The 12467-nt window shown below is 35.6% G+C and overlaps 1 protein-coding gene across 4 annotated transcripts; it reads right to left on the reverse strand.

The window, feature by feature from the left end:
- Window positions 1–501: 501 nt before the first annotated feature.
- Window positions 502–6251, reverse strand: LOC136208978 (pentatricopeptide repeat-containing protein At1g31430). Of its 4 annotated transcripts, XM_066000297.1 has the most exons (7): window positions 6087–6251; window positions 4596–4645; window positions 2030–4121; window positions 1500–1560; window positions 1112–1388; window positions 890–1012; window positions 505–757 (listed from the first exon to the last, which is right to left on the reverse strand). In XM_066000297.1, exon 3 carries the CDS (start codon window positions 3988–3990, stop codon window positions 2131–2133), a length of 1860 nt encoding a protein of 619 aa, XP_065856369.1. In that variant the 5' UTR covers window positions 3991–4121; window positions 4596–4645; window positions 6087–6251; the 3' UTR covers window positions 505–757; window positions 890–1012; window positions 1112–1388; window positions 1500–1560; window positions 2030–2130. The 4 variants fall into 4 exon arrangements, with proteins under 4 accessions (XP_065856371.1, XP_065856369.1, XP_065856370.1 ...); XM_066000298.1 differs by lacking the exon at window positions 4596–4645; XM_066000296.1 differs by having other exon boundaries at window positions 2030–4645.
- Window positions 6252–12467: the final 6216 nt, after the last annotated feature.

Here is a 12467-nt window from a genome sequence, read left to right on the forward strand (position 1 = left end):
GGAAAGTACGGTAGACACTATGATTACTTTATTTTTGATAAAGTAACAATTACTTTGTTTCTTCCCACCATACACCATTAGATTAATTTTCTATCTCATTATCCAATGGTGAAAAAAACAAAGTAATGGTTACTTTGTTAAAAACAAAGTAATCATAGCTTGCACCGGAAAGTACATGTTCTTTCATACTACTTTTCTTGTTCATTCTGCTACCCAGTGTTGTAAAAATCGGTCAAGTCGGCGACTAATCGGCTGTTATATCAGTGATTTTTACAACACCGACCGATTTTGTATAACTGGTCGGCATAAGTCGGGAGCCAGATTTTCTTCCGCCTAGGCAGTTCAAATTAGGTTAAATCGGACAAGTCGGTCAAGTCGAGTTATATGAAAAAAATCGGCTGAAAAGGGTTAAAATCGGCTCAGTTTATAAATTACAATTAGTAAAAAATAATATAAGTAATTAGTTAACTAATAACTATTTTATTATTTATTTAAAACAAATATTTATTTTTTTCTATTATATAATATTTATTATTAATATTTTTAGATAGTATAATTAATATTTTTAATGTGTTTATATAAAATTTATTTAATATAAATCTAAACAATGGAAAAATACAAATCCGACTAGCGTCTAGCGACTTTTACAACACTGCTGCTACCCGAATCCAGTTTAAGACCAGCAAAGTTACCACAACGACACCGGAAGCCTTGATGTCAATAACTTGGCTCCGGTTAAATCCGTTATGTATTAATCCTGTGCATTGGAAACATCTATATTCAAATTTTAAGACAATTTTGCACAACATACATTCACATCGCCATTTCACTTTTCTGAACTCAAAAACTATTTTAGAATAACTAGCAAAACAAAGGGAACATGACTTGCCTGTGAGTTAAGAATCATAGGCGGCTTGTGTACCTCTGATGCCTCGTGGTACACCACAACAGCGTCGGCATCTTTCCTTTCAAGCCTTGCTTTCTTCCGTAACTTTTGAATGCTACTAACAATCTGTGTCAACACCACGAATTAATGGATTGTGTGCTTCTGCTGTTGCTCAAAGTAATTAAAAAGAAACCGAAACTGGCTAACTCGGTCACTGATTGTTACCTCCTGTGCAACACAAGCTTCAACCAAAGAAATATGACATCGCCAGTCCAACACCACAAAAACATCACCTGCATCAACAACACAAAAAGGGCGACCCGGTGCACTACGCATCCCTGCTAAGCGAGGGTCCGGGGAAGGGTCCCACCACAAGGGTGTAATTGAGGCAAGCCTTCCCCTGCCAAATTTTTTTGGTAAGAGGCCGCTCCTAAGACTCGAACCCGTGACCTCTCGGTCACACGACAACAACGTTTACCGTTGCACCAAGGCTCGCTCTCACCTGCATCAACAACACAAACTATAAGAATTCTAGATTGTTCAACTTAAGCATTGCCTTTTCTTTTATACACGTCACAACAAGTTTAAGTAATTAATTAATGTTACTACATACCATCAGCAGCACCAATCTCATAATCAGCAATGCCCCGGGGATGTTTGAACTCTCAAACAACCTAAAATTTAACCCAGAAAAGAAAATGAGAAAGAATAAAATGGCTCGCCCCAAATAACTTTCATAAGTCATTCGTAAAACTTGTTCTCCCATGCTCATATCATTACATAAAATCCTTCACAATCAACCAGTCTAGAACTCGTATTTCATTTAATCAAACAAGTACGAATTTCCTTAAATTGAGAGATAAAACATTGGCTTAACGAATATGAACTGTGCGTAATCACAAATGAAATCAATGTAATAGTAGATTTAAGTTGTAAAGTTGCCTTAAATTGAGAGAAAAATACAAAAAATCATTTGAGCTTAATTGAACAATGTTCAACTCTAGTACAACTGAAATACTCTCCAGAAATTTTAAATAGTGAGATACTATATTCATTGAGCAGAGTTCTAATCAAATCGAAAATTCTGTCTCACACCCATAAATTTAATGAAAAGTTATTACCATACAAGGTAAAATAAAATACCTTGGAATCGGACAATTTCAAGGAGTGATTCTTAATTGTTGTTTCCCCAGCTTGCTCCAAAGATTGATGCTGTTAGAAAGAATTTCCATAAACAATGTTGTTCATTGAAAATGTACTGCAACTATATGTTCTTTTTCAGTTTCACTTTGGGCCGAACCCAACATTGGCTTGGCTATTCTGTCCAACATGGAATATATTTGTCGCATTTCCGGATGAGATGCATCTCTAGCAAAAAATTCATGGATGATACCTTCAACCTCAATTGAACTGCAACCAGGTGATTTTTTTACTCCAAGATCTTTCATTTTCTTTCTCGCCTTCGTAACATCTTCCCATCTGTCTGCAGAGGCGTAGATATTGGCAAGAAGTGTGTGGACGCTAGAGTCACTTGATTCAATTTTCACGAGCTCTTTGGCCACTCGTTGACCAATCTCAACATTCCTATAGACTCTGCAAGCACTAAGCAAAGAACCATAAAGTGGGCCTACAATAGCATCACCTTCAATCTGTATCTTCTTTATTAGCTCTTCTGCTTCTTCAAGTAGTCCAGCTCGTCCAAGTAAATCAATTAGACAACCATAGTGTTCAGGTTTCGGCTTTATCTGATACACGGCTGTCATAGAAATGAAGAACTCACGACCTTCATTAACTAATCCTCCGTGACTACAAGCACTCAAAACACCAATGAAGGTAATATCATCAGGTCTAGCCCCAGCTTCTTTCATTTTCGAAAACAAGTCAAGGGCCTTGCTAATCTTACCATTCATGGCAAGCCCACATATAATTGAAGTCCATGAGGCTGTATCTTTTTCTCTTAATCTGTTGAAAATCTCCAAGGATTTTTCTATGCACCCACATTTTGCATACAGTTCGATTAGAGCAGTGCCAACAACTGCATCAATTGGAATTCTGTTCTCATTAATGAATTCATGAATCCACTTACCTTGCTCAAGAGCTCCCGTTTGCGCACAACCCGTGAGTAATGAAACCACTATGAATTTGTCGGGTTTAACTCTTTTAAGTTGCATTTCTCTACAGAGTGCAACTGCCTCATCGAAACAGTTAAATTGCACGTACCCATTTATCATAGCTGTCCACAAAACAATGTCCTGGACTGGACTCTTGTCGAACAACACTCTTGCTTCTTCTAGCTCACCACAGTTAGCATAACCATTCACCATGGTTGTCCAACAAATGACATTTTTAGAAGGCATCTGATCAAAAATTGCTCGGGCTGTAGTCAAACAACCACATTTGCAATACATGTCCAGCAGTGTATTTCCAATAATAGAAGTGAATTCAAGTTCATCTCTCACATAGCAGTGAATTTTCTTACCAAGTTCCAAATTTTTCAATGTTGCACAAGCTGAAAGAGTGCTGACAACTGTAGCTTCATCGGGCATCAAATCACTATCTTCTCTCATGCAGCGAAAAACATTTACAGCATCCTGAAATCTTCTACATCTAACATATCCTGAAATCAGCACATTCCAGGAGACAACATCTCTGTCAAGCATTTCATCAAACAACTTCTTCATGATTTCATGCTGACCAAACTGAGCATACATGTCAATGAGGGAGTTGCATACATACGTATCAAAACCAAGTCCAGTTTTTATAACAAACCCACGAATTATTTCACCTTGAAAAGCCTCTCCTAAGCATCCAATTGCCTTCAAAACAAATGGGTACGTGAAATTATCAGGCCACAACCCATCTTCCCTCAATTTTTGGAAAAGCAAAAGACATTTTCTATGAATTCCTTTCTTTGAAAAGGCTTTGATCATTAGGTTGTAGGTTAACAAAGATGGTTCATGCATGTAGTTGAAGATGCTTTCGGCATAGTACAAGTTTCCAGTAGACGGATTTGTGGTGAACACTATAAGCTTGTTGAGAGCATTCATGTAATGGTGGAGGCCGACCCGGAAGATCTGGCCATGGATTTGTTTGAGGTGTGTCATTGATTTGCAGTTTTTGAGAAGAAAGATGCATGATTGCTTGGTGAGAGGGGTTGCCAGGTTTGTAAAGGTGGAGAATTTGCTTCGAAGCTGCAATAACTCAAAGTTGCTTTGTAAAATTGTTGTTTATTGGTCTGCACATGAATGAATTTGATAAAAAGTGAATACATTTGTATAGATGATAAAATTGAAACCACCACAACAAGTTGGAAGTTAATATTCAAAAAAGAAACAAAGGAAAGATCAATAGGTTAATAATTTGGTTTTCCTAAAGGAACGGCTCCCTATCTGCAGCATTATGCTGCTTAAGTAGAGATGAAATATCATCAATCGTTTTAAATTGGCTTGAGAGTGAGTCTCAAAAAATGAAAACAAATCTCAAGCCAAGTTAGAACAAAAGATGATTTTTCATCTCTGCCCAAGCAGTGCAATGCTGTTAAAAAGAAACAGAAGTAATGTGCCAGATTTCGGAAGATAAGGAGCAGTTGTTAGAGAAAACCCAATTTCATGGACAGAACAGGAAAAACATTTGAAGAGGCTAAAGAAAATCTGAAAAGGCTGAAAACTGAAAGCGATGAGAGAGCGAGGAAGAAAAAACTTGTTGAAACCAATTAATCAGGCTAAGCCTCCTCCCCTCACTCAATTGACTTCCAGCCTCCTGCAACCAACATTTTCAACACCGATTAAATCAATTCCCTCCACATTTTTAAAACAAGTTCTGTTGCTTATATTGTGAAAAAGAAAATGTAGTCATTGTGATATTGTTTCATAACAATCCTTGAATTAGTCCCTTGTTCTAATAATATTAGTATAACTACGTAGATAGCTAGCTAACTAAATTCAACAAAGTGTTCAAATTAAATATCTAGCAACTGTAATGAACTACACTGCGATTTATTATATGAAACATAGTTACAAATAATTTCTAAGACTCCCAATGGAACAATAATGTCAACTGGGAAATTTGTACATGAAAGAACCCACACTGCATATGTTACTTTCATCAAAGGATAATCAAAACAACATTTGAAAAAAATAGAATATGAGCTCAATTTCATAATCAAATAGGCTTTCCTAATATGCATGTCTATGGTAGATCTACATTGCATGTTTTTATTTAACAAATACATGGGATTGATTGATAGGAAAAAGTATGAAAGAACCCACACTGCATATGTTACTTTCATCAAAGGATAATCAAAACAACATTTGAAAAAAATAGAATATGAGCTCAATTTCATAATCAAATAGGCTTTCCTAATATGCATATCTATGGTAGATCTACATTGCATGTTTTTATTTAACAAATACATGGGATTGATTGATAGGAAAAAGTAACAAATTCAGTTTGACAGAATGTATATGAAATAGATAACCATATTGTCAAATATCTCATGTCAAGTGATGAACAAATTCAGTTATCATCCAGGATTTATCCTTAAACTCTTAAAAGAAGAACAAACCAGTAAATCTAAATGCCTAATTGTTACAATCACTTGATGACAGAACAAGAAGTTGATTATGTAATCAAGTATAAAACCCTCCCTAATTAACCTCAAAACTCAAATCATAAATAACATGAAACCATTGTTCTAAACATAGAAATGAGCAAAGTCCAACTAAAGGAAAGCATTTGAAGTGAAAGAAATATGATTCGAATGAAAATCCAGATTCCACATTTTCTTTACCATTTTTTTGATTTTGGTAGCAATTTTCTATTCTCATAATATAATTGTAATGCATCAAAACAACATAATTCCACACATAAACTTATACTTCGACAATCACGCACCTAAACTTATTAATTTGGGACATCCGGCATGCTTATTTGCTGATTTGAGAGACATCGCATGCAATGTGTTTTTCAAAACTTAACAATACAGTGTGAGAAATAGTACTAACCAATTGTCGATTTAATATGTAAATATTGAACCATAACCGTATTCTCAAATACATAAGAACATATAACTGAATATAAAATTGACAGAAAACACACAAAAACCAAACCATTCTCAGAAAAAAAAAAAAAAAAAAAGAATCAACAGAGCAAGACAGAAAAATGAAGAAAAAAAAGTAAAAAACCAGAGGAAGTAACTTGCCTTAAGGAATATATCTGCTTTCCGATCTACAAGAGCTGTGATTTCCTTCTCCGTCGAGCTTGGTTGGATATGCAGTAGTCGGCGGCTAGATTAGAGAGAAAATGAGGAGGCAGAGAGTGAGAGAACTGATTGTCGTATTATTTTCGGGATGACCCAAAAATGTTTACTCAATCTCTAACTAATGTTTAAAAATTCAATTAGGTATCTAACTTTTTAAATTTTCATTTTCTTTCCATAAAAAAACAATTCATTTTCAAAGTACTTAAAAATCAATTAAGTTTCTAATCTTCTAAAACCATCCATTAAATTCAATTGTGTTTTCTTCCTCCTCTCGGGTTAGATTTACTGTATTTTTTTTATTGTATCTTTTTAGTCAGTGTTTATATATTTTATTGGATCTCTTTATCGGTTTCAATTGTATCTGCTCTCTCTTATTTTGTTATTTATACATTTTTCGGATTTAGCAAGAGCGGAAACGATTTATTTTAGGGTAAATTCCAAAAAAAACCTATGTGGTTTGATGTTCTTCCAAAACAACCCTTGTGGTTTGTTATTACAAAAAAAAAGGATTGTGGTTTGCGCCGTTAACCAAAAAACGGAAAATGGCTTAACGGTGTTAAAATGCTGACGTGGCACAGGGGTAAGGTTGGAAATTCGATTTTTTTTTATTTTTTTATTTTTTTCCCTCTCTCTCTCCTCCTTCTTCTTCCTTCTTCCTCTTCCTTCTTCTCCTTCTTCTTCTTCCATCTCCTTCTTCTTTTTCTTTTTCCTTTTTCTTCTTCTTCCTCCTTATTCTTCCTTCTTTTTTTTTTTTTAAGTTTCCGGAAATCTGGAAATTTCCAGATTTCCAGAAATTTTCCAGAAATCTGGACAATTTCCAGATTTCTGGATTTTCCCCGGAAATTCTCCTCTTTTTTTGGAATTTCGAACATCAAACCACAAGTTCGAATTTCGAACATCCTCCGCCATCTCCGCCATCCCTTCCCTCAATTTAACAGATCACATCACATCTTATTCTTCCAATTCCATCATGAATCTGGTTTGAGAGAAATGCTTAATTTTGCTGTTGAATTTTCTACTAAAAATGATGGTTGTGACCTTAATTTCCTCGCCTTCTTGGACACTATCGAAGCTGCCAAATCGTATCCTCCTTCCTCTGTAAGATTTTCCGTTCTTCATTTTTAATTAATTTTCCGTTTATTTTTTAATTATTTTGGAATGTTTACCTTGACGAGTTAGACGGAGATCGGCTAAGTACTGGAGGAAGCGACCGTATAACCCACAGTCGAGGCCGGCGGCAGAGCTCAGTAGACGGCCGTCCAAAATTTTGCTCTTCATTCATTTCCAGATTTCTGGGAAATTTCCAGAAATCTGGAAATTTCCCAGATTTCTGGAAAATTTCCGGAAATCTGAAAATTTCCAGATTTCCGGAAACTTAAAAAAAAAGAAAAAAAAAGAAGGAAGAATAAGGAGGAAGAAGAAGAAAAAGGAAAAAGAAAAAGAAGAATGAGAAGGAAGAAGAAGGAAGAAGAAGGAGAAGAAGAAGGAAGAGGAAGAAGGAAGAAGAAGGAGGAGAGAGAGGGGTAAAAAAATAAAAAAATAAAAAAAAATTCGAATTTCCAACCTTACCCCTGTGCCACGTCAGCATTTTAACACCGTTAAGCCATTTTCCGTTTTTTGGTTAACGGCGCAAACCACAATCCTTTTTTTTTTGTAATAACAAACCACAAAGGGTTTTTTCGGAAGAACATCAAACCACAAGGGTTTTTTTTTGGAATTTACCCTTTATTTTATACATGGATCAATATATCTATGTGATTGTAACAAAATGAAGGATTTAAATCCGAATGTTCGGAACGATCTAAACGATTAAGATTCGATTGCAATTGCTTTTCTGCGGATTGAATTTCAATGAAGCATATGTTTTATTGTTTTTTAGTGTGTTTCATACCTTTTATGGCTTTTTATATTCTTATAATCGTTTTCGTTTCATTTTGGATTTTGTAAAGTTTTTTACTTTTTTCGTTTCTTATTGTACTTATTTTTTCGTATTTAATGAAAATATTGACATTTTCATTAAAAAAACATCAATTAAATTCTAATATATTAGAAAACCTCAACTGAATCACTTCCATAAGTAAGAATATTTTAGTTATTTTATACCTTAATTCGATTTTAAAAAGTATATTTTTATATATTTTAAGTTTTAGTTAAAAAAATGAAATAAATGTTATGTAAACGCATACTATAAAGTACTTTGATTCGATTTAATTATCTTTTTAATGAGGACATTGCTTGTCTATCAGCAGACCTGGAGCCGAGAGACGCGGAGCGTGGCTCCAAGGCTCGTGCAGGCAATGGGGATCCAGCTGAGGAGAAAGAATCTAGCAAGTCAATCACGCGGAGCGTGAAGAGCCCCAAACCAGATCGAACACGCGGAGCTAACCATCAATACACGTAGTGTGGATCGAGCAAACAAGACCAGCCAAGTCCAGGATGTCACTTACGTGGAGCATGAAGATGGCCACGCGGAGCTTGGAACGAGCAGCCACAGTGAATCAACTCCAGGACTTCACTTACACGGAGCGTAAGAAAGGCCACACGGAGCGTGCCTGGGTTGAGGAATACTTCCTCCCCAAGTTCTTCCTGCAAGGAACAAGATATGTCACTTTGTATTTACTATTTTGTCATTCCCCTCTATTTACTGAACTGTCATTAACTATCCCCACTCCTATTTTACCCCTATGGGTATAACCTATTTTTGAAATCCTAGTGTGGTCTTTTAGTCATTCACTCTTAGAATTGGGGAAGGTATAAAATCCCTCTCTTTTGTAATGAAACACAACTTTGATAACATTAAACATTTGAGCCTCCATTGGAGTAAGGATTTCATCCTTGGGTTTATTCAACCTTCTAGGTTTGAGAAGATTGCATTCTTTGTCGGTTTACGATTAAAACCGTTCACATCGATTTAATGTACATCACTTTTCTACTAAAATCGAATTCATAGTTGAAACTTAAAGTATAATAAATAAATAGTTAAATATTGATTAAAATCGAAATAAAAATATAAAATAATCGAACCAAATTTTACTTTGATTATGAAAGGATCTAATTGATAGTTTTAGTAATAAAGGATCATTTTTTTTTTCTTTTCTTGTTTTGTTTGGGTTTTCACCCTCTTTCTATTACCAAAAAAAATAATAATAAAGATCTAATTTATTTTAGAAAGTTATGGATTTAATTGACTTTTAAAGTATAAAGTCATGACTTAATTAATAATTTTAGAAGGTGGCGAAGGATATGAGGCCAGGAGTGAATTCGGCCCGGTACTACAGTTTCAGCTCATATGTCCCATTTAATACCCTTGTATACAAGATGTGGCGACTGCGGCGGATCAAAATCCAACCCGAGGGCAGTTAGTACACCTCAAAATAATTGGACTTTAAGCCACCCAAAATAACTCATTAAGCTAATCAAACTCTACTATTTTTTTTAATCGTGTTTTTAGGTTGTGTATAATTTTGTCACCGCTGATAAAATGAAGGGTAAATAAATTTTCTACGCCTTTATATATTACACTTGTGATTTCATACATAATATTTTTAGGGTGTTGTTAAACCCAACCCCAATTTCCCACCTCTAGCCCCATGAAAGGATGAAAGTACCCTTTCAGGCTTTGAGGTGGGAAATTGGGGGGGAAAACCTCTCCCGGCACGCGGACGTGAGGTAATCACGCCTCACCATGTGGTGAGGCATGAGGTAATCACGTCTCACCACAAGGTGAGGCGTGGGACTATCACGTCCGCACCTACGGTGAGGCGTGATAGCCTCACGCCTCACCTTGTGGTGAGGCGTGATTACCTCACGCCCGTATGAATAAATCACAAAAAAAAATTGTTCATAATTGTGGTAACTCGAATTGTCCGTTTAGAAATAAAATTACAGCATTTTAACTCGTATTACCCTTTAACAAATAAAATTTAAAAACATAAACATTAAAATAAAAATTAATAAACATAAAAGAGTAAATATAATATCAAAAGTGTTAAAATGTATGAAGTTCTACAAAAATAATCTAGTTCGCCCGACGTCACGCATCCATAAACTCATCCATCTCCCTCTTAATGCGTGGAGCATTCTCGTCAGATCGGTGGGTAGCCGCTAGTTGGGTGACACGCCACAACCAGCTAACCTACTGCAAAAAAAAATTAATAAATAAATATTAAAAAATAAACACATATAAACTAATACTAAATAATAATATTAAATAGTAATAAACTTACAAATTCGTTGTTGGCGCGAGCATGCTGTACCGGTCCAGCCTGTGGTGCATGAAGGAGATGAGGATGTGAATATCGCATCCATATAAGCAGGATCAGAGGTAGTGGGATCGTATCCAACTGGTCGGCATCTCCTACGATCAATGCCCCGAGCCGATGGAAATCTCCGCCAGGTATCCTCAACTGCGACTAAGGAATGCGTGAGCTTATACGCTAAAGATCTACATGGTCGTACTGCTTTATCAGGTCTAATATGCTCAACTGGGATAGGCTGAGTATATCCGACCTATCGCAGTGCTCGATCGGGCATATACGGCTCGACGATGTCTCTACACCGTATCCAACCGGCGTAGGACACTCGAAGTCGATCATCATCGGGGACAGGACCATAAGGCAACCACGTCACCTGGAAAAAAATAATACTCAATAAAAAATAATAATATACTATAAATAATACTTAAATTAATTCTAAAATTTTATAAAATACCTTTGCTGCCATCATACGGTCCAGCTGCCCGCGTATGGTATCTAGTCGGCGCGGTCGTCTTGCCTGGTATCCCGACCTCCCATCTTAGTGCACGGGCATGGTCAGCTGGGATCAAGTGAGCTCCTCTATGCGGCCGGAACACCGAAAAATACTCGTATATCCATGTCTGCAGTAGGGTCAAACATCCGCATATACCTGAATAGTCTGCTCTGCTTGCTATCCCCAGCTGCCGGTACAACATAGCAAGTGTAGTAGACCCCCATGAAAGTCCAGCTGCCCCGCTGACACCGCCGTAAACCTCAGCAAGATGGGCCGACCTAATCCTATCTCCACTCTTGTCAATAAACAGAGTGGATCCAAGCATAAGCCACATCCACGCTGTGGCCCGAGTAGCGTCATCCCTACCCTGGATGACAAGCCTGTGTACAGCCTGAACAAATACACCTCCCACCCCATAAATGTCGGCCCGGCAACAGAAGCTGATCCCGATCCACCCCAAACATCATCATGCACATGGCATGAAGCCCGTCAGTAGTGGGAGACTCGGACACCATCGGACCGTCGATCGAGATCCGAAGAATCTGCCACACATAAAACCCTTTTTCCAAGCTAAGTCCAGCCTGAAGTAAAAACCTCAAAACTCTACTAACACAACCGTACAAATGCCCAAATTCACCGCAAAACCACCCAGTCGAATGTTGAGCGATTTCCGCAAGTGCACGGTATACGCTTGTAGTAATAAAAGATATCGAACCCACATGGAACACTTTTTAACTAAAAACTTATTTAATTCAGTTTTATTCACGTCTTTAGGTTTAACTAAAGAAAATCGTTTAATTGATTGTATTGGTTCGGATAAATTAGGATTAGATAAGAATATTATATTGAACTTAGAGGACAATTCTGTCTTGAGATTTTGATTACAAGACGAAATTTTATAATTTTAGTATAATTTAGTATAATTTTAGTATAATTGTATAATTTTAGTATAATTTTACAACTTTAGTATAATTTTAGTATTTTAGTATAATTTTATAACTTTAGTATAATTTAGTATAATTTTAGTATAATTTTAGTATTTTAGTATAATTTTAGTATAATTTTATAATTTTAGTATAATTTTACAACTTTAGTATAATTTTATAACTTTCAGGGACAAGCAAACGCCCCAAAGAGTTGATTAACAATAATTGGAAGATTAAAGTGGTGCATCCTTATATGGAGTAACAAAGGAACAGATTGAATGACGAACTAGACATAGTATATTTCTTTGGTTTTTACAAGTGTGATGCGCCTCTTATATTTGTCTATGACATTCTTTTTGCGGACTTTCGTGTTGTTAATTCTTAGCTGTTTTTAATTTTGCTTTTTTTTGTTTCTTATTGTTTTATTGGATTTTAACCCCCATGAGTTCCAAAAAAATTAATATATTAAGTGATAAAGAAAATAAAAATTTAAGAGAATAAATATATGCTTTATTTTTATTATATTTATAATTATATATATATATATATATATATATATATATATATATATATACTACACAAACTTTATCAAAAAAAATATTTTGATTAAAAGTGAAAACTAAAAGACAAGCTTACATTTATATAA

Source organism: Euphorbia lathyris, chromosome 10 (genome assembly GCF_963576675.1).
Source record: "Euphorbia lathyris chromosome 10, ddEupLath1.1, whole genome shotgun sequence".
NCBI lineage: Eukaryota > Viridiplantae > Streptophyta > Magnoliopsida > Malpighiales > Euphorbiaceae > Euphorbia > Euphorbia lathyris.